The sequence below is a fragment of the Plutella xylostella genome, chromosome 14 (assembly GCF_932276165.1).
Source record: "Plutella xylostella chromosome 14, ilPluXylo3.1, whole genome shotgun sequence".
NCBI lineage: Eukaryota > Metazoa > Arthropoda > Insecta > Lepidoptera > Plutellidae > Plutella > Plutella xylostella.
The window spans coordinates 6,006,971-6,030,983 of NC_063994.1; the positions used below are offsets into that span (position 1 = coordinate 6,006,971).

At 35.3% G+C, this 24,013-nt stretch overlaps 1 protein-coding gene across 12 annotated transcripts in view; it reads right to left on the reverse strand.

Moving 5' to 3' along the window:
* Positions 1-24,013, reverse strand: part of LOC105384515 (brain tumor protein) — an 89,123-nt gene that overhangs the window by 36,923 nt on the left and 28,187 nt on the right. For 7 of the 12 annotated variants that reach the window (XR_007266991.1, XM_038120378.2, XM_038120375.2 and 4 more), the window contains one exon: positions 22,128-22,207. Coding sequence is in view for 4 of the 12 variants with exons in the window: in XM_011554772.3 (XP_011553074.2) it covers positions 16,372-16,427 (56 nt within the window). In the remaining 8 variants the exon portion in view is untranslated. Of the gene's footprint in view, positions 1-8,693; positions 9,512-16,371; positions 16,447-22,127; positions 22,208-24,013 lie in introns of those variants that run through there. The other 5 variants (XM_011554772.3, XM_011554770.3, XM_048625301.1 and 2 more) reach the window with 3 other exon arrangements.

Consider the following 24,013-nt stretch of genomic DNA (forward strand, 5'->3'; position numbering starts at 1 on the left):
CTTTAAGTTTCCGAACAGAAATTGAAATTTGAAAATCGAATGTTAAAATTTCGGAGAAGACGGCTGTTAGTGTTAGTAACTGCCCAATTCTATATTGGGATTATGATTATTTTATAATACTTATTCGAAATTATTAATAGTTACATAAATATATTATAAGAAGAGTTATTCCCGAAAACTGTCAGTTAAGACTGTATATTATGTATAAGACTTTGATGCAACTTAAACCCCACCATTATAAGATACACCTCTATTACACGTTGCCAAGTACGGGAAGTCACGTTGTTGAAGTTAGGTTTAGGTTAGACATGATTTAAATACTAAAGCCGGCTGCATGTTTTATCTTACATCTGGGACGTGACGACAACGACATTTGACGCAATACGTCGTTTAACCGTGTTTTTGAGAATAGATCGCGGTATTTTGAAAACTCATTAAACATATTACAACAAAATCCAAGGAAGGAGGATTGTCATTACTAAAGTAATAGTTTTGTTCTATATTTATTATCACGCAGCGTTGAAGAAAATACAGGGCTGACAATAATAAAATTAGTGGCACGGACGTTCAAAGAAACAATTTAAAGCGTATTGAATTAAATCCTAAGCGCTGACAGCCCTACCCGTCTCGTTTCATTACATTCTGCGGACCTATTCTGGAAAATAAGGCGATGGTATTTAGATTCACATTTTCAGGTAGGTACTAGGTATACAGGAGGAGATTTTAATTTATATCCCAGTAGCAAATTGTTTCGCTAAGCCAATTTACTGAGTTTGAGGAATAACTTGGTCCAGAATAAGGCGAATCAAAGATAAAATTACACCCGCTTGTCTCCGAGAGGACAGATTATCTTGATTTCAATGATATTGTTCTGTCGCTATTTAAATAAATTAGGCCGAATTGTTTTTGCGCCTGTTTTTATGATTAAGATCCAAAGTGCTTCTTAATTTAGAATTAAGTGGGATGTTTGCTTTTTGGAAATCTTGTACCAAAAGCATTACCATTTATTTCTCTTAGAACAGTAATTACTTACTATAATATATTTAACTGTTGTAGAATATAAACTTCAATTTTAGTACAATGAAATTTATACCTACCTATTAAACAAATCGTACAGTTCGCAAATAAATAAATGTTACCGCTGCAACCTCATACAAAGGTACAATGCATTATATACAGTATGTACAATACAAAACACATGACTATTTCTCCAAGCACCGTAGCACAGTTGTGTACAGAACTTCCCCCATTAATACGGAAGCGTTTTTAATTTATGTTATCACCACCCACCCTCGTTGAATTAATGGTCCATAATCTCCAGTGCAGCCTACTAACGTTTTACCTCCGAAATACACAAACATTCCAGTATTTAGAACCATCTCACGTGTGCGTTTAATACTCCTTATAAAGAAGGAATAAGCTGTGCATACTGTTGCAAAGAAACTGGCGACATCTGTTGATCACTTTAAAAAGTAATACAAAAGAGAGTTTGAGCAGTTCTATCGCTAGGTGTCGCTAGGTTAAATTTATGAGCAAATAAAATAAATTTGCTAAGAAACGGCGTTGCACACAGCAAGAATTCCAAATTCAAGGGTGCTCCCCAATTAAAATCTAAACTGGCAGTATTATTCTAGGAAATCAGGCCCGTACCGTTGTAATTGACCTCACATTTTACGAAAATTCATCTACATTTAGATTAGATCCCTGGTTATTATAGTGTAGGAGCTGGAGTGTTTTGGTCGTTGAGATTTTAATTAGATTAGTTGAAGAGGACCGTGGGGGAAAAAATTGCACAAGTCGTTTAGAATACGCAATATCATGAAATGGGGTATTTCAAAAAAAATAGTGTTTAACTTACATAATTAACCGATTATGTACCTATGACCCAAAATATATAAATTGAAAACTAACAAAATATATACGACTACTAATAATATCATAATAGTTCTATTATTATTAAAAGCACGAATAAAAACTTATACTTACTTAAATAATATGTTTGCCTATACGTTAATTTCATTTTTTTCTAATTAATAACATCACTACTCTACACTACCAAAAATAAGCAAATAATTACATTTAACCAAAATGTAATTAAATCACCCTGTAGCCTCGTGTATTTTCCCCGTACTACCCTCTCCCAGGAAGGCGACTCCTAAATAACCCAAAAGCACGTAAGCACATTATTATTAAAATTCTCAGCTTGTTTATATCCTAAGCACACGAGTTTACGGTGTGCTATAAGGCTAAGTCGTTTTAACATTACGTAATAAGGCCGTTTATAGTTTCCTTATTTGGGCAGTTTTCGGCTCGGTTAATATCGTGATAAACGGAAATTTTACCGATGGTTGGCTGGTAGGTATTTATTTAAAATGTTATTCCGGTTGATAACATTCGTAGTTTCGTAGGCATAGTTTTCGTAGAACTTATTTGTGGGATCAAATGAAAAAACAAAAACATAGCAATTCGAAGTGAGTAATGTCAGCTTATTGTAAATACTACTTTTCTGACACATTTTGTTTATAAAGTTGCAACAAGAGATGGAGGTACGGGACCCAATCATGCATAATATGACCTTTGGTTAATCAGCTACACTGTCATGAATGCCAATATCATCACAGATCAGACCCCTTAGCATGAATTATCATCGTGAACGTGAAGTAGAATTCATCGAGTGTTTTTTTATGAAAATATGAACAGCGCCCCTGGTGGTCGGTAGCAGAATTAAAATTTCCCTACAAGATTCATCGAGTAATTTCACGTCACGTTCACGATGAAAATTCATGCTAAGGCGTCAGACGCAATATAGCCTCGCAGTCCGTTCCCCAGAATAGTAAACCTGATAGCGTTCAATGAATTCTTTCTAGCCAATTACGTTTACTGTTACGAAAGTGCGTTTGACCTTGACTCAAAGAAACACCAACGACCTTCAAAACAGATGTCTTAACTTTCAGTCCGCACCGACACGCAAATTCAGATCTAGTTCAATGGAAACAAAGCTGACTTTTACTCAGCAGGACACTTTCTGCGGAACTCTCGGTTTCATCGCGAATTAGGTTTTGATGTAAACGATATAAGTACTATATTCGAGTGATCTATTCGTAAAGTTATCCGTTCTCATGGAGTGAACTATAGAAGTGAACGTCTTTGATAAGTTACACATAACCTAGTATCTAGAACGCTCATTAATGTTCCTGTCGTAATCTGTTGGCTGTACTTTTTATTGCACAGAAACAGTCGTTCAAAGTTCGGTTATAAAATCGTACATGATGTTTTAACGTGTAAAATATTAAAAATGACACATAAATTACACAGTGCGCAACAATTGCACTGCAGAAGATTAGTTTAAGGAACAGTTCCAAGCAATTAAGCTCGAGCAATGTTTATGATTAACAAAGTGTCTACGAATACCTAGACTGAAATACAAAGGAAAATGGAAATCACATTTATTCCTATTACACCACCCGATATGAATACATTAACGTATATTAACGTTAATTCAATTACCGCCTTATAAGCTTAGATTTGAATTATGTAAATTATAGGTTATATTCGTGAAGCGGTAACATTAAGTAATTAGAGGAAATACAATAGTCTATATTGAATGCTGTTAATTCAGAATTCAATTAAACATACCGTGGTAGATTGAAACGTGAACAAATTCAATGCTAAAAGTAATTCTGGAGCTCGACCAAAGCAAACGGCCGGTGCTCAGTAACTCAATAAAATACTAGAAACCGTTGGGCGGCCATCTTGGGGTGCAAGATTCAAAATCTTAAGATTTAAATTTCGAACAAAGGAAGGTCGGAGCGCGACCCCTAGTCCTTTGTGTACAAAACGAAATAGAAAAACGCACCTGACCGTGTGAAAACCTGCCCCTAGAAAACGAATAGACAAATAAGGGGCTAGAGAAATTCTCATAGAAATCTTTGGGGCTCACAAAAGAATGAATAAGTTAATAGTCTTAACGGTTTCGGTCATGGATACTGGAACTCGACTTGACAACATTAAGGTTTTGTCAATAAGACGAAAGTTAACAACTTTTTTTTACATATAATTGTTCCCCATATTGTGTTGACATTTTATTGACGTGAGAAACGGGTACACGACAGTGTTATGCTAAATTACGTTAGCGTATTACAACATTGAAAACTATTAGGTATGTATGAAGATGAAGATAGAAGAAGACACAAAATGAGAGGGAATATTAACTTATCGTAGGTTATTTATTCCGAGGATCTTAAGCCCTTTCGTTGCAAATCGTGCGTGAAATATGGGTGATATTACATCGCTAATACTATCATCGATGGGCTATATAGGCAGGCATATAACTAAATGTGCTGCGTCATACAGAAGTATATTAGAAGGATATTGATCGGAAACGATGCGCAAAAGTAACTAATACATTTTGTCGTGGAGTTGGCAACAAGTAAGAAGATTTGTATAGATCAAAAGCAGCAAGAAAAAGGTCCATGAGTAGTTTTTAATCTTGCGCAAGCTATTTGTTACATAAACACTAAATAGACCAAACGTTTATCATTAGGACATAATGGGACTACGGTATTGGTAAAGAGAATGAGAGCCCCTATCGCTTTTAGTTTATCAATTATAAACTAAACCAAAATTCAGACCAAGCTATTTTGGGTATAATTCTGACACCTTGCTATACTTTTCCAAACATTCAAGTACGCTCTAGCTAAAAGGTTTGTCATTTATCGATAAGGCTACCACATCCACCGCTTCGTCGATCGTGGACTTCTAAGATGGACGCCTAACGAAGTTGTGAACACTCATAATTGCGTTCGGGCCCGCTGGAAGCGTAAATACATTGAGGTCTAATGACTTCTATACCTATATACGCTAGCAGTCTACTACATCATGCTTGCCTGGTAGCTCTAATACTAAGGACTTACATGGTAATTCTTGAAAAAAGTTAACATGAAATACTATATGGTTGTAATATGCACGAACAATTTCGAAACGAAACGAAAACTATCAAATCATCGAGTTAATTGAATTTTGCCATACTACCTAGTGATATTATTATTAGATACATAGGTACCTAAATATTTGAATTTTTAATTTAATAAAGGAGTTTACAGAAGACTACTTTCGTAAGACAATTAATTGAACTAAAGTCTAGAATGTGGATTGTGATTGTGACTTACTGATGACTAACAGTCCTAGACTGAGTGAGAAAATTTTATTTTTCGGCTGAAATGACTCACCGGGTCGGGTCTCAGGCTCAGACAGACCTATTTAACATTCTTGGGTGGCTTTTTGTCCAAGAACTTGCCTCGAAAAGATCCTTATCAATAGACTTCTTTGATGTAATAAAGATTTGGGTAGAACGTGCTCGACTGAATGCTTGTAACTGCTTTTTGGAAATAAATAGCTCATTTCTACACAGCTCCTAGGTACCTACTGACTGCCAGATTCGTTTTATCTACAGAGGGTTGCGAGTTTAAATCTATTGTAACCTGTGTGTCTGTCAACTGAACCCGTTATGTAATTTTTAACTACCCCACATGGATACATAGGTCGGTCTATTTATTCATATTCTTTATGATTCAACTCCATCAATAGTTATGTTTCTGCGTGCGTAATCAACTAATCATTCACGGTGTAAATTAAAATTAATGATACCGAGCAATGAAACTAGTCCCGAAATGCTAAGGCCGAAATGGAAATAGTTAAGGACACACAAAAGTACCTGTTGATACAGTAATTCATCGCCGACTTAAACACACCCTTAGTTTTGGACAAACTGTAGTGTTTAGTCTAATGGCGTGGCAATAAAGAAAGAAATAAACCTCCTGAAACCATTCTGAAACAATGTATTTTAACGTCTTAAAAGGAAACGGACTTAAGATGGAGTTTAAGGTAAGTAGGTACGTATTTAACACATTACAATACATGTTGTGACTGGTTGGTGTTCGTAAGTTCGAAATATAGGTACGTAAGTACTAAACATAGCAGCCTGAGCGAATTAAAATCATAAACATAACATAACAAAACCGTCAATAATAAGCTATGTGAATGTGAACACGGCTAATAACGTAATTATGCCCATTTGTATGTGCCATATAAAATATAAATAATTTAATTTATGTATACCTTTTCTCAGAATTATTATTACGATCTTTATTTATAATAAAAAAAATACACTCGGCAACAATTCAGGTAGTGTGGGTACGTTATTTTAAACCCCTTAAATGTTATCAACAGGTAGGTAGATACCCTTTCTAAGAAGTAGCCACAAAAGACCCCTAGTAAATGGTTCTATCACAAGGACTCGCAGTTTTTGTTTACCCCGATGACTCGTGGTTTTAGGAGACCAGCTTTTTCATATTCTAACCATTTATACTTTTAGAATATGATAAAATTTCATTTTGCTCAATAACGTGGTGTTCAACATTACTCAGAGAGCAGTAATTATGGGGGTACACTAAAGCCCCCTCCCCAAGTGACGTATCAACTATTACTTATATCAGGCGCGCCCAGTGTGAGGTCAGCGATCGCCACTAATTTGTCTGGCTAATCATTTAACTACGGTGACAAACCCTTGTGAATGACACCGACACGCTTAGTTAGAATAAGACCAAGTCATAACTAAAGTTCCGTAGAGATTGATGCTAGGATGGAGACATGCCTTTGTAAAAAGCCGAAGCTATACCGATGGGAACCAGCAGACGGTAAGGAATGTTATTGTCTCTGAGTTAGACAAAAATCTCAAACGTTGTGAGAGGGAATTGGGGAATATGGAGGAGACAGACGAAATAAACTGGAAAGTTTGTGCCCAGTAGGCAATCTCGGTATGAGCCTAGTTTGTGTTATCGTAATGTGTTATCATAATTTTGCTTGTGCCTCTAGCCTGCTACCGTTTACTCTACATATTATATATAATCCTAAAGCTGAAACTCTTCATCTATTTTTGATAAATTTTGGTATATTCCTTTTTCAATGATAAAGTTTGACTGTGGCAAGTATCCTCTTGACAATAGAAAAAAATCCAGTGTTGGTTCCTTGTGGAGATATTAATAATATTCTGCTAAGCTCCTAAGCGCGCATACGGATTTCCTACATCGTTTACACGTCCACGCGTACAGAATACTGATAGATAAGATTAGTAGATGTAAAAAAATATTCACATAGCGACAAGTACACAACTACACACAGAGGAACGTTGAAACGGACACTGTAATAAAAATATTGTAACACAGTTACATCACACTGATTTCATTAACAAACACAAAAGTTTCGTCGAAGCGAGTACGGGAGTCAACAAAATATACGTTAAATTTAATTATCAACTGCGTTACAATTGTGCGGCAACTTTCTATAGACACAAGCGTCTAAGTTAGTTAGGAGGAGCCCTATTCTGTGTTTCTCGGTAGTGCCAGTTCAGCCTATATCTATTGTAGAAGAGCTAAGGCCGTTTTCAAGAAGAACTTCTATAGTCTCGTCGTTTCGTTTTGAATTGAACACAAACATTCTTAAGCGACCACAGCCTGTAACTATCTATATGTGATCAATAAAAACGCAATCGTAGCGAATAATCGCCACCGACCTCCAGAATCCAACGGGGTCTGTTCATCAAACCGCCCCGGACTATGCAAACGGAAATCTGAATCACAAATTCCTGGGGTTTTGGTACAAAGGAACAAGACAAGAGGGGGATTTGGACACTGGCGAAATGCGAAAAGTCTCAGCAATATACTGGAGAACTATGTCTGCCCCAGTCAAAGGTGCTTTGTTAATCTAATACCAACTAAAGCTTGGGCTGAATATTATCTGGGTCTTTGGAAATGTTTACAGAAGCAAGCAGCCGTCTTTTTCGAAATTGCTACTGAAAATAAATAATTTATTTCATCAATTTTTCAAACACTTCTTTGTACTTATCCAAAATCTATAGGATCCTAGAACTTTTTTGATGTTATCAGCTCTAATTCTGTCCGAGTTTTTATGCCCAAAAGTGAACTTTGTGTTTAAGTTTACAATTAAGAGGCGGTCCACTCTAGTAATCCCCAATTTCAACCTCCGACTGATCTCGTCTCTCCTGGTACATTTGAATCGCAAGAAATTCATTCATTTGCACATTTCGATAGCTGCCAGTATCGATTTTCGTTAATAATATCTACTCTTACTTACAAATCACAAATAAAAGCTTTTGTATGTATAAGTTGAACCGTTTTTGGCGTTATTTAAAGAATAGATTGGGGCTATGTTGGAAGGAGGTTGAATTTAAAAGAAAGCCTTAAGTTGTGTGGACGAGGATATAAAGCTGTTTGGACGGAACAACAATGCAAACAACTTGTATAAACCGATCGCTTTATTCGGTGTAAGCGACAGTTGCGTAGCGTTGGATCCTGTCGCCTTGGTAACAACAGTTTGACGGTTATTTTTCTTAATTTAAACGACCTTACTATACTTTCGTTACTTAAATAACGATTCAATATTAAAGAAAAATAATTTATTTTATGTTTAAATGTGCTATGAATTATGGCTTCTAAAATATTTACACAAAATACCAAAATATAACATTAAAAAGAAAAGGCACTAAGTCCCGGTACATTATAATTCAAATGTTAGGTATTAATAATATTTAAAATTAAGTCAAACATAAGATGATAAATGAAAAATACGAACCATCACCAAAAAGCCGGTAACCAAAACCAACTAAAGAGACTCACCAAAGAAAACCCAATCCGTTCATTAAAGTCAGTCTTCAAAGTAACATTAATCATAAACACACACAAACGAACTAATTATTTAATAAGAAACACGCAATTTTTTACAAAAGTCCTATAACTTTTACTAGTAGAGAATAATTATAAAGACACGAATGACTAGAAACCGGTCGGAGCGGAGGAGGCGTCCGTACGCGGCGACGGTTGAATCATGACTGACTGGGTCTGTCTGAGGGTCAGGTTTTCGAAAAAAAAAACTCGAACAAGGCAAGGGCACGCACAGCTACGGACGAGATGACTACAACAAAAAAGGAGCACTAATAATTATATTAGTGTTCGGTTGCACTGGTTCCCAACAAGTTTAGGGAATTTTTACTTTTTTCAACAGAACTTTTTGATAAAAATTGAAATGACTAATAACGTATCCACGTGAAATCTTCTAAATACGAGGATATACCTGCCAACGATATAAATTGTAAGGATATAAAATCTGACTGAGTAACTTGTATGGATCTGACAGATTTGTGACAGACGAGCTTATGGCTTGTTAATTTCTAATGTGCTAAGTTGGCTCGTTCCTGGTCTTGATTCGAAAACGCCTCTACTACCGGCCGACGGCCTTGTTATCAATAACCGACGTTTCAACGGTTTTTGAAAGATTAAGTATGACGAATTTTTATTCATTAGTAGTTTCTAGGTATATTTTTTTCTGATAGACCATTCTATACTTTAGTCATTGTGGATGTTATGGTTAAGCACAATCACTTAAATGATAACAGTTTCAAGTACAATTATTCATAATTATTACATATTTTAGGCGGCAAACGCACTTCCAAATGGTACAACATTTTTGTGCGTATAATGGCCTTTTATTCTTAGCAATTAGCGATAAAATATAAATAGACAATTATATCCAATATCACGTAGGTAGCCGAGGTGAATGGCAAATTAAAAAGTTGAGGTCCGTTTTTTTAAACAAGAAACTCTCGCGTCAGCCTCCAAGGCTATCCGCCCAGTACATTGTCCTCGCCAACTTCAACCATTTATTTCAATAAAAAACACTTAGGTATGTAGGTATAACAACTATGTAATTTATGACTATTAATATGCTCTTCGATAGCTCAGATTAATACCTAAACGGATTTCCGAAAGCAAATTTTTATTAAACTCCATTCGTCTAAAGTGTTAATTTATTCCACTTTAAAGTTTACATTCTGTTGAAAATGGCAAAATTTTCATCATTTTTAATACCAGCTTTTGTGTGCAAGAAGTTGACTGAATACGGCTCTCGTTTAGCAAAAGAAAGTGACAAACGTCAAGCTAAATGAGTGCGCAAAATGCAGGCGAGTACACGTCAAAGTTATCTGCAAACTGCAATGCTAAATTATAACAAAAACAAAAATGTTTTGGAGCCGCAGGGCAGCAGGCAGTTTAAGCTTTGCAGCTGTCGTTCTGCCGCCGCACACGCATTCACGCACACACACACACACACGCATATCTACGCATGTGTGTGTCAATATACGCACATGTCCTCATGATTCATTTGCTTGTCTGTGTGAGTGCAATATTAAGGGTGCTTGCTAGGGGTGTTTTAATTGGTCTTACTTATGTTACTATGTCTAAACTTGGTATTGGATTCCCGATCGTATACGCTTAGTGATAAGGTGGAGAGGGAATTAGATACGGTTGGTAAGCGTGGGCCTAGTAGGTAATTGGGAATGTTAAATTAACCCGATGTTAGTGCACAGTGACAGGAAAACTTACCAGTTTTGACAATTATGTTACGTTAATCTTTATTAGTGCTTTTTTATGAACAGAAGATTATATATCAACATGCTTAGCGTGCAACAAAAGCTGACTAGATTAGATAATAAAATAAACTTTTAAAAGGCGTTTTACCAAATTTTTGACGGCCTTAATACATGCAGCAAGGGATGGATTTCCTTAAATTAAATTAAGCGTAAAGTTACATTTCCATACATTACAACCAACATTGGTAAGGCTCAGAACTGGAATGGGCTACATTTGAAAAAGTCCTATGAAAAACGTTTTAGAACAGGGACTTCTTGATGTCGTAAGGTAGACTTGAACAACGTTCGTAAGGTGGACTTGACCAAGGTTTAAATTGTATCGAATAACTTAAAAGGATTATCCTCCTGACCCCGAGAGGTAAAATAAATAATATTGGAAACCCCCGAAAATATTGGAAGTTCTAGCTATTGAAATGTTTTGTCACTTTCTGGCAAAGAACAAATTGTTTAAGGGATAGGTACTCTGTAAAACTTTAAAGGAATAACAGGGATACTCCATAAAACTTTTAATATAGGTATTTTTAAACTATATATTATATATTTTTCAATGTCCTACTCATAGCACGCCAGGTGTCAGGAGGTTATAACTACCCCGTAATTTATAACTATGAGAGATATCGACAAAAAAAAACCAGTAGTACCTCGTCTGCGTAGTGTGCGTAGGCCTTTAAAATCTCTCAGTTCGCTAGTATCGTAGATGTTAAAATCTACAAAGAAAACCAATTTATTTTATAAATCAATCAGTTAGTACTTTTTAGCGTCTATAGTCTATACATTATAAGTATAATATTTACCTAAGTTATATTTTTTACGGAAAGCATAGTCCGATGAATGCAAAATACCTACAGCTACGATCATTACAATACAGATTTGAACCTACGCACAAGGTGTTTAAGTCTAAAACAGCTTGCATCAATAAATCATTTAATAAAACTCACTATCAATTCACAGCCCGTACAAAATGCAACAAGCGGTCTGTTCTAAAATAGCTTTTATGTCGGTCGTGTTAGGGTTGTCTATAAATAAGTGTGTTGTCACATTGGGTTGTGTTGAGGAAGGCCGGATGTTTGTAGGACATTGCACTTGTAATGTCAGACGCGGGTGCGGCACTAATGAAGGAATCTTCTAGAAACATGGTAACGCACGTATCTATGCAGCTACTTATACCATGAAAAACCCTACATCGACAATAAATTCTAGAATATTCGAACTATCCCCAAAATATATTGACATCGGAGCAGCGAGCACAGGATTCGAAACCTCCGTTTACGTTGCCTATCGTCAAATGTCACTGTCAAAATGTAAGGCAAATTTGCTAGTTCCAAAAGTGGCATTTGTTTTTTCCATATGTTTGTGTTTGTGTAGATTCGAAAATAGTATCGAATCCTGTGCTCGCGGCTCTGAATGTCCCATTCATAACGTCATAACGCGTATCAAAGTATCAAGTAGGTATTGGCATAGGCAAAGATTGCTTGATTTGTATGTTTCATACACCAGGATCTGGACAGGATATCAGTTGCTACTTCACCTGTCTACCTACGTACATACATACATAACCACAAGGGAAAAAATATTTAGATCGCAATCAAAGTTAATTTTAATACATTTACAAGACCCCCATTTTACTACATAAATAATGTAAGTTTAATTATAGTGTTCAGGCTTACTTTTATTATTCTTGGAATACCTATATTATAAATAGTAGGTATACTTATAGCACAATATTCGGACAAAATAACATGTGATTAGATACTTACTCAAATAAAGAAATCGGAAAATACACAGAAACTTGTTAATAATACTAGAATCTGCCCTTCATCGAAAGTAAACCATTTCTAAATATACCGTAGTGTTTATTATCGCTAGCCAACCTGTATTTATCCAAACGCTAAAACTTTGCAACACGGCTATTTTGGTAACATTACCTACTGAATAGTTTGGTAATCAGTAGGTACATACCTAACTGTGGTTACATTACATATGAAGTCTTGGGTTCATGATTATCTGTTGATGATGATGAAATGATGATCCTACACGTGTTATGAGTGTTATGACAAGTTTCATAACACTAAAGATTTTCCTGTTAAATATTGCTTTAAAATATCTATTGCACTCACACCATCCTTAGCTTATAAAGACTGGTAATAGTGATAAGTACCTACGGCTTAAACCTAATATTAATAGCCTGAGCTTTGCAAAATAATTAGGTACTCATAAATATAAGTATAATATCTAAACGGTATACCGTAACTTGTAAATTATATACATACATATACATATGCAGTATATGCACTCACGACTGTAATCCCCGAAGGGGTAGTCAGAGGTGGCTCACGAAGCGAGCCACCCACTTTTCGCAGCACCTTTGTACTCACGTGATAGGTTGCGAACCATATATCGCCGTAAATTTTTTGATCACAAATTAGTATTATTGTTTAAGAAACATTGGAAATAACATAATGAAAGAGGGACGATGAAAGTTACCAAGTAGGTTTGTCACATATTTGGTTAACTTAGCGCCTGCAAATTTCATGATTCATTGACACATCAGTCTATTCATTTTAATTTTCAGTAAGGTCATCGGCCGGGTCAATGACCCGAGATGAGCAGAGTGTAGGGAACTCATCGAAATTGTTACGTTTTTATTTTATGACTTATAAACGTTGGCTATCGTAAAAATAGTTTATGTTACCAACAAATTGTACGTAATGTACATACAAATAACGTATCATCCAATATATTTGTAAGAATATGGCTATGGATAGTAAACTAAACCTTATGAAGTGCGGCCATAAAACTCATGGAAGTTAAAGTGTTGGATGACTTCAAATGAGAATTCTTTTGAAGCAGTCTTGGTGGTCAAATAAAACATTAGAGTACATACTCATATATCCATGTCATGTCACATGTCATTCAGTCTGTTTTTTGTATAGGTACATAATTTACATAACCACCCAATCTTTCAATTTTACAAACTTCTTCATCATAAGTTAGCCCAGATAAGTTTCACAGCAAAATTTAATTACAATTTACAATGTCACATCACAATTAAGTATTAATGAAATAACTGGCAGAATTAGTCCTTACTACAAAAGTTATCTATTTACGCAACAGGGAGATCACTCTAGCTTACGAAAATTAGGTGCCGAGCGCGGCCGCACTAACCTGCGATTCTATCTCGTTGAATTAAACGACCTGTTTGCATAGCAACTCTCGTTCATCAGATAAAGATAAAATACTCTTTGTTGCACACAAACAGAAACAGTTTCACAAACATAGAGAAGAAAATAAATAGTACAATCGGCGGCCTTATTACTAAAAGTAATCTCTTCCAGACATAGATAGGAAATAGAAGGTATGAATCAATGGTAGATATCGCTTTTAGTGATAAGACCGCCATTTGTACCCTAATTAAGTTACAAATTGTCAATTGTACCTACTATTATTTTTTGGGGTACAAATAAATTGTATTCTATCGATCTATCTATCAATGAAAATGGGATTAAAAGTATGATATTAGTTTTTTAGTGAAGCTAGAGTAACCCCAGCACCAGCCGTTGCGCGTGCGCCGGTCCTTCCGTTTAGTGTCGGGTTACAGCGGTTCCAATATCGATATCGGTAATATGATTCATGTGACATCGAATGCGAATATCGATTTCTCACTACGCTTTCAAAGGATACTCGCGTACTTGAAGGATTTATACATACTTAATATAGTTTACTTTACTTTAACACACAGCTTTATGCCAGAGTTTCGCATTGCCTCTCAAGATTGTATGATGATGAAACAATTTCAATTTTTTCTGCAGTATAAAATTAATATGCAACGGCCTGGAAAAAATATTTCAAGAAACCTAAGCGTCCACTAAAGACATTGATCTAGCCTGAATTGATAACGTGTATACTTAATAACATAAATAAGTATTAAATTATTATCCCTGTAAAGACTAATTGGCACATTTTATCCGAACACTTTTTCAATGTTGAATGTTTCAAGGCATTCCGCATCGCCGTGCCGGTTGGCGGAATCGAATCGAATAGGTAGTAAATAAAAATCGAATTATATTCATGTCAAATGCAATTCGTTCATTTACAATCAGCCCGGAATACCACGCAATCGAATTTCAATAAAGGGATGCAAATAAAATCGACATAAATTATTCGGATTGGCCGATCGGATTAAACAACTTATGGTTCGTAATAATAATATACATAATGTTGATCGTATGCCATAGTAAACAAAAAGAAAATCACTTACATTATTGGTTGGGAAATATGATTAATGAATCCCTTGGGTTGATTAATCGATGCTCTATAAAATGGATGTCAAGTTTACTAAACTTACTAGTAAAATACCCGTTAAAGGTAAACCAAGTAAGCTTATATAAGTAGCTACATTTATGTCCAACATTTTTATTTGTAAAATGAATCACAGAAGCGTTTTCTCCTGAAATAAAACATCATATTCGATTTCCTTACGAATGGATGTTCGCCATTACGGGGCTATTGTTATCTTGTAATTTATTTTTACTGTTGAAGGGAACAGAGGGAGCGTGAGGGAATGAAAATCGATTGATTGTTTCAAAATTAAACAATGTTGATTTTACATGATGAAGATTTATACAAGGAATGGAAAAACATATTGGGATGGCTACTCATGGCACTGCCATATCCTAGTTTGTATGTAAACAAAGTACAATGGTTTTCTTATCATTTATTAACATATTATTGGTACTCCTGTCTTCCATTTGTGGTGTCGTGTAGTGGAGTGGCCAAAGACGCTTCTTCTAAGAGGCGTCAACTGATGATGCGACTCCTACGAAAATTACTAACTAATATACTAACTTATTTTACTTTCCGATGATATGATGAAATAAGCGGCAACAATTTCTACAACTGTATATATGAAACAACTTTCTACTACTTTACCTACAACAACTCAATTTATCTCTTTAAATATAAAAAATAAGCACCCCATATTGATTTTGTCACATTATTTAACTACCGTACTGATTATTCAACGTCTATAAAAATTATAAGTACATACATATTACGTAAAAATAACGATTACTTTCAGATGTAGTTAACGATTTATCTTACGGCAAACACAAAACGTTTTAATGCTGTTTCTTCCTAAAATTGTCATCGGTCGGTATATAAAGTATTTTCTTCCAGTCAACCTACAGAAGGTGCACGAAAACTATTAAAACTACCATTTGAAAAAATCAAATGACCTTAATCAGAACCTAAACCCCAAAAACGTCAAGTTGGGCAACGCGCCTTAATTACCCAAACCCGCAACTGTAGCAGTCTGATTACGTCGCAGATGAAACCAAACAACAGCCGCAACACAGTTGCAGTGCGCTGCAGCGTCGCATAACATAAACAGAGGCGAGCGCGATCGATACGGCGGGGGTAAATACGTCGGTCGCCATGGCAACGCGGCGGGATTTCGTCACTTCCGCGCCAACCACGCCTGGGCCAGACCTAGTGCTGGGACTGCTTTATCGACCGGCTTGTCGATAGTATTTTTGCAGTGGTATTTTTTTAACTTGTTTATTTATGTAATTTATTTGTTCTTTTAATGTAGTGTAATGTAAAAGGTTTAAATTCAAATGTATTTATATACTGACTGTTGGCCGCTTGGTTTCACCCTTAAAGACTTTTATCATGGAGTTTACACAATCAAAGTACTTTTTAACGATAACTTTGTACCGGTTTACAACATTGTGCAAGTGAAATCTGCATAAAAAACCATTTAGTAAACACGGTTACTATGCCCTAAACAGTTTATGAGTGATGATTTTTTGTGCTATTTAAGGATATAAAAACAAAAAATATGTATATTTTAAGTTCGTTAGACGTCTTACCATTTTAGGTAATCGTCAACACGTTCTTCGCCGTTTTGAGATGGTGATGATGTCATCTGAATTGCTGATACTTACCTGAAACAAAAAAAAATAAGAATATTAATTTTGATTATTAATAATATTACGTAGTTTATATAAATATGTTAAATAACGACATTGAAATATTCTGAGATTGAATGAAGCTTCATATTACTCTATTACTAATGCATAAAAATCATCGTATCGTTTAAGCTGCATTCATCGGCACATCACTTTCGTCTACACATAAATGGCGGGATTGTATTGTGCTTTTCGCAAAAAAAAACAACCTAGGTTGTGACTTTGAATTAGATTTAGATTATTGCACGGGAATAAACATGATATCTGTTAAGAATCTAACAAGAACTTTTGATTATCATAGTCCTATATACCTACAGGTTTATCAACCAATGTCTCGCATTTATCGGTAAGGTCCAAAAAGATAGTGATAGATATTAAAATTTGGTAATAAGGTCCCCGGGATTGTTTTAGACGTTGTGGTAGGACCGTCGCCCGCTCATAACTCGCCGGCTGCGTTCATCTTGGCCCGGATAGTCAATTTCAGTTTTAATTAAACTTGAACGCAGCCAATTTTGTACACAAACAAAACCTTATCTCGCTTTAACGTGATTTGCGCTGTTCAACCAGTGTTTTATCGTGTCGTTTTAGATATTTAGAGCAAATCTCGATTATCGAGTGTAGTGTGTTGGAAGTATACTTAATTGTAAATGTATCATAAACAATATAGGTATAACACGTTTGTTTACATTATTTACTTAAGTAAGTATATGATTAAATACAACAATATTATTAATCGAATCTATCGAATAGATATAAAAAGCTCACCAGCGGTACGCATTAGACCTAATTGCTAAATACCTGCAATGGCGCTATCTTATATCACCCCCCACTTCGTGTCAAAGGGTAAAATAGACTCAAGAGTTAACCGTTCGTTAGTCACGCATCTCCCTTCCATTATAGGGACATTTACCTTATACTAATACTGTTGCTAATAAGACTATGGATGTCAACAAGGATGATAATCGGATACTTTGTCATTCCGAGCGTCGCCTTGGCAAGAGGAGTAATTGGATAAAATCTCTTTGAAGACTCGCCTTTGTAGACACGCGGTTTAATAAACGCTATAGCGTTAAGTTATTTTTCATATCGATGCAAAAAATGAGAATATTATAGTGTAGTAGTAGATATGGCAAAACCGAGAGATTTAAACTGTGTAAGGTTTATAATATTCAAGATGGTGATGATGATGATGATAATTACAGAGGCAGCGATTATAAGGCGACATAGGTAATATCAATAGATTTTTAGTATGGTTTGTCGATTTTTCCGTCTAATATAATGTATGAGATACCTAAATAAATCCTTTAAGATAGTAGGCATTCCCGTAATCTTGAGAACTAATATATAACAAATAACTTCAATTTATTGTATTATGATACTGTCTGTTTCCGTAAAACCAATAAAGAAATAAACAAATATAATGTATCGTTGATCAAACACAGATTCTGATGTAGATTCCAACTTAGGACCGGCTCAGAAGTCTACTTACTAGCAACTCTAACCGTCCAAATTATCATAATTACGAGTACATGTTTTTTTTCCAACGGATTTTCTTTTTTATTCTTGCGGTTTGGAAGTAAGTTTGTACTAACAGCGTTTTTCAGTGTTTTTCCTCTGAATGCTACAGCCGGGCTTGGTAGAACCGCTGCGGCGGCAAAATCACGCATAATAATTTTATTTTATATCTCCCCATTACTCAAAGTGGAATGCCAGTAATTCTTCACTCCATCTTGCTTCGCGTGAGTTTCGCATATCTGTGAGTTCAGCTGTGTCATTTATCATAAATCAAGACTGTATTTTGGACTCTGTAGAAGTGATTTTGGTTGAATTTCAATCAATTAAAATAAATCTGTAAGTACACAATTACACACTCTTGATCAATAAAAAAGTTCCACAGTCATTGATGTCGATTCAGAAGGTACAAATTCCATGTTTAAAATGCGATTCAATGAGTATTTCCGTAAATCTCATTTTGCAAAATGTATAGTTTGACAGCTCTAAAATGAGGATTTCTGCCTTCAGAATCGACATTTCATAATAATATGTCACTGGAACTTTTTGATTGTTCGCTAGCGTATAACGTTGCATGGAAAAACAAAAGAATCGCACACAGCAAGCCCTCCCTACAGCAAACATTACGAGTAGAAGCATAACGTTACAGTTTGCCACTGTCCATTTGTGGCACTTTGGCATTTATTTTAATGACCTCAAGACCCGTTTTAATTTAATCACTAAAGAGGTGGTGCATTACGGGTGCGACCCAAGGCTTTCGTCCCTCGCGGCTGTTTTAATTACGGCACGACACAAAACCGCTATTAGTAGACTTTATGTAATAGTCTTTACTTTACTACACCGTGGTTGTTCTAATTTTGAAATTAAATTCTTAGTGGGACGGCAAAAGTTGCGCTTTGAGTGCACGCTGTGTTGTAAGGGATTTTTTACTCTACAGAGTATTGTAAAAGTGGTATTACTAAGAAAGAAAGAAAGAAAAGAAAGAAAGATACATTTATTTGACACACTGAGACAGAATAATAAGACAAAAAAAAGAAAAAGAAACAACAACAAAATAAAGATAATACTTAATACAGAACAAACAAAACAAATAAAGGTTGCTGTCCAGAGTGTCAAAACGGCACCAGCTCAGCATATGCTGTGGACAGTGAGGCCACAGCGCTGGTTTTCAGCTGGCCCTTGTGTTGACCTCAGTCAGGAACGCGAAGTTGGTATATATATACTAAGCAGAATGGGGTGACTCTGGCAGCCATTCTGGTCAAAATCTTCTACGACTTTTGGAAATTCTCCCTGAGTCACTCCCTTTCGGCTTAGTATACCATTTTTGCAACACCCCATACATATAATGCGTATCTTTGTTTTTACAAGTTTTAGTTATAGTACTTAAGTATTTTCAGTGTTCGATATTTAGAAATGAATAGATCTTTCTCTTAACCAAAAAATACGAAAACCATTATGTTTATAAGGGTGTTGCTGTTAGGTCGGTTATACTCGTGGAACAGTAGACATAAGACATTCGGCTCTGCTCTCTAATGTTACTGGTTAAAGTTCTTTCAAACTTTCAGTAGCTCTAGTATGTCTCAAGTGCTGTTTTTGTTGAACTTGAAACTCAAGAGATTCTGTCCTTACCACTTATGTTAATTACTTGTTTCATTATGTGAGTGTTTATGTTTAGCCTACTGTGTATGCGGTTCGGTTTTTATGGCGCACAGGATATTAAAAACTTTTGTGTACAAAGATGTCGGTGTAATTGAATGAGTAGGCTGCGTGGGTAGCATAAAGGTTTATTTTGGCATTTTTTCGGGAGAAATATACGTATGCTTGATCTTTATCAGATATATTTAATTACTTATCTTATATATATATAGGTATATTTACTCTGCTGGAAAAAGGCAAAAAGATGCTGTACATATTACTAGTTGTTGTATTCACAAAAAAATACCTAAGGTAGGTATAATATGGTTCTTCTTTTTCCGTTAAGACAAAATGAGACAGCTGACAGACACGACAGCACGAGATTTTGTAGCATCATCGTGTTGGTATGGAGAAAAAAAATTTGAACTTATGCAGCAATATACCTATGTTTTACATAATATATACCTACCAAAAAAACAATAAAATTCCAAGCATTATTGGTAATCAAATGTCTTGCTATACTGGCCGTGTTCCTTCAAATGTCCTGTATTTGTAGCAATGACGGGGAAAGCTTACGATTTAAATGCAAACGAGATCACTAGCTTTGGCCAAACTAGTCTGACCTCTGGGCTCTGCACCTCAACAAAAATAATATTTTATTTAAAAAAACCGTTCATGTAGGTTTCAGTTCCAAGTAAGTAATAGGACCTGTCTCGCAATTCGAATAAAAATTCTACACCATCAATATTATTATAGGTATTTTATAACCTTATTTTAAACAAGGAATGGAAGCAAATAAACTTAGATTAGTTAAAATTAAACGACAATCCTTCTTAATAAAAGTAATTATAATTCACAATGTGTTCAGTTTTACCCCTAGAGCTATGCTTTCCCCGAGTGCGGCTCTCCGGAACTATTAATCATTTACGACCGTGGACGTAGGCAACTGCAGTAAAATATTAGATTAATATCACCTTTTCAGACTTGCGAAGTAATTTTTTCCTACGAATAATAACAACTTCGTCTGCTTTTGTGTGCCAATTACTAAGTTGAAATGTTCAAACAACAAGTAGGCACATGATAATAATGATTTACTGTGAAGTACGAGCTTTCGTTTTTTTCTAATCGAAGTACCTACGACCATGCTACGGCCACATAATCGACATCAATCCCACTGAACCAATTAACCGATTCAAGGAAAATCCCCAAAGAATTCCGACAGGAAAAAATCTTTTTAAAAAACAAAAACAGAACACGACACTCGACTTCTTAGGCCGATTCACGCAGCCACTTATTCAAACTCTTGCCGAGAACATAAATCGCCAACGAACGGGCCCCGAGGCACTTCCGACACCGGATGTACCAGGATTTATTCTCAACGGTCGATTCTCTGATATTCTCAATTCAAATCGGTTTAACGTCCGCTTTAATTACCAACAGCCAGTATTCAATAATATCTATCTGCTGGTTTACTCTGGCTTAACGAATAGGAAGTAGGTTCGGGTTGGACTTTATACGACGTAGTATAGTATTGCAGGTTTGGTCAATGCAGCCAATATTCTTATCAATACAGTTGATCTGAGGTTATTCAATAAATTACCTAAGTAACGCTTCTTTGGATACTATGGATACTTCTTTTGCAACTCCCCCTTTTAGAAAATTTTAGTCTTTAATATTATGTTATCAGGTATTCTTGCAAGTGTGCGTGCGCGGGATGGTAACTATATTGTTAAAGCTGGAGTATAATTTTATTTCTATTTAATAGAATGATACTCCACTCCAGCTCGTGGCATTATCGTATCTGCAGATTGGGAGTGACCCCCCGCCCCGAGTTGGGCGCCAATTTCGCTCCACAGATTAGCTTGTTTTAATAATTTGAGTCCCAATCTCTTCCTCTGGTAGGAAGTGAACAACCACATTTTAGAGTTTGTTTGTGTTTTCATTGTTTAACAATCGGATTTGGAAATCATTGTGTGCTCACTCGATATATGAAATTTGAGTTGCTTTTTATATCTCCTGTTTTATTTTCGGGTACCGACTCTGTAGATTCATTAAAAATGAGTAACGAATTTTCAAGTATCTAACTACAATGTTTGTAAACGAGTTCAGTAGTATCAAGTTAACTGTGTAGGTATTGCTGAAATATTCAGGCTAACGAACTAAAGTAAAGTATGCACGTAAAGGTTTCCATAATAATATATGTATATTTTTTAAGTTGATTAATTTTCACTCCACAGACTATATGAGATTGTCAATGTACAAAAGTGCCTATTTACTATAGAAGCTCACTGTACTGGTTAAACAATACTGTGTATTTGTCGTAAACTTTTTTTGAAAAAGATTTTCGGATTTAAACTGTATTGAAATTTACACTATTACTTATTTAATTAATTTATTTATTTAGTAAATGTTATTTAGTTTTGACTTCGCGATAGCCCCCCCCGAGCAGCTTACTGGCACGAATTCAATATTGCATCTCCAACAACAAATAAACTTGTCAAGGTACTCACGTTGCGATATCGTTGGTTCGATATCTAATGCATGATCGTGGGCAAGCGCCTGTCGCCCTAATGGCGATGGCTCACGGAATCTGAAACAAACAAATGAAAATATTTCAGGAAAAACCAACGAAAAGGAAATATAGATGAGTAATACGCCCCGCTTCTTTGTGTTCCTTGTCAAAGTTAAAAAAACGCCTATTTATTAAATTGAAACATCGATGGTGTGCGCGTTTGACAAGGTACAAAAGTGTAAGTATAGTTACTGAAGAACTAGGTCTACATTCATTGTTTCCGGTGTCTCTAATACGGAACCCTGCGAGTGTGGAGCTCACTTTCAACCTTTAATTAGTTGTTAAGGTTTCAGAAAAAAGGAAACCATACATAACCACTGAAAGAAATATGCGTATAATTTCAGACTACATAGTTACTTGATATCTAAGAGGATTTCCGTAAATTCACTCGCAAATTTAAATCAAAGCACGCAAATTGGGAAGTATAAAAACCGTTGTGACAAAGTTATTCTCTTTGAAACAAAATTAGGGAATAATTTGGCGTTCACAACAGGAAAGTGGCTTTTATTTTTAACTGTTGGCTACATTTGATATTCATAGAGCTTAGCGAATCTCCCTTTAGAATATCGCTAAGCCATTTTCTCCTACTTTGGCTTTCGACAAAAAATACCTAGCGTTTCATTCCTTATCATGTTTTTTTCGTCTTTATTCTAGCTTAACTTTGATTCATATGATAATGCGAAATAGGAAAAAAATACAGCTATAGCTCTTGTTATGTTATGTAATAGCTATAGCTTTAGCTAACCTTTAGCTATAGGTAAAAAAAAAACTTTGGACCATCGCTTTCGTTTATGCAATGAGATATTACACCCAAACATATAACTAAAAACAAATCGTACAAAGAAAACGAAAATAAAAAGTTGAGGAAACACATTAAAGTTGGCCAATCAAATATAAGAAGAAGACCGATTATTGAATCCCGGTCACCCAAACTCCGAGATCAGAAAATAAAGCAATATTCTCTTTTCACATGAAAAGGAGCAAATTCAATTTGTTAGGGCACATTGTGAGAGGTAAGATATTTTATTGTTATTCCTACGAATACCTCTAATCAAAATTGTTCTAATCAATATTTGTCAGATTGATTTCGGGAGAAACGCTCGGGATTGTTTGATCAAATTCGAGTCATATCTCATCTGGCAAGTATCCTGTAGGTATGTTTTATAGTCGACACAATGTAAATGTAGAAAATTTTACGGTATTTAACATGAGGACACTTAAATACAAGTTTTTTGATTTTGTTTTGGCAGCCGCTTCACAGTTTTTTTCCTTATAAATAGTTTAGTTTGAAAGAAATTATAGCTTTTCAAAAAGCATTACGTAAATAAGTTTACATACTTTTTGCAAGTACGTTTAGTTTTAGTTTAAGTAAGTGTAGTTTACAAGTACATATTTCATGGGCGTGTTGTATGAGCGAGTTGCAGGGCAGGCCATTTAATATGATATGTTTTAATTATCTTTAATAAAATATGTGAAATAAATATAGGTAGGTACTTAAGTACACTCAACAGATTTCAAACGCGAAATATTTAGCTTTGTACCATATAAGCTATTCTCAGAACACAAACTTCATAATCAGAATTAAATATGGAAATTGTTTGCCATTACGCGGAATTTACGCGTTCATTATTTAGCGCTGCCTCGTTCGAGTCCTAACTAGGAGGTCTAGAGGTAGGCTCGTTTAACTTCCCAATAATATTTAATTAAAACCTTGAGACTCTGCAAACTTAGCCGTTCAGCCATCAAAGAGGTAAAGATCAACTACAAACGATTATTCGCGAGTAAAGGAGTCAACGTTAATTTTAACAAGCATTTCAGCTATGG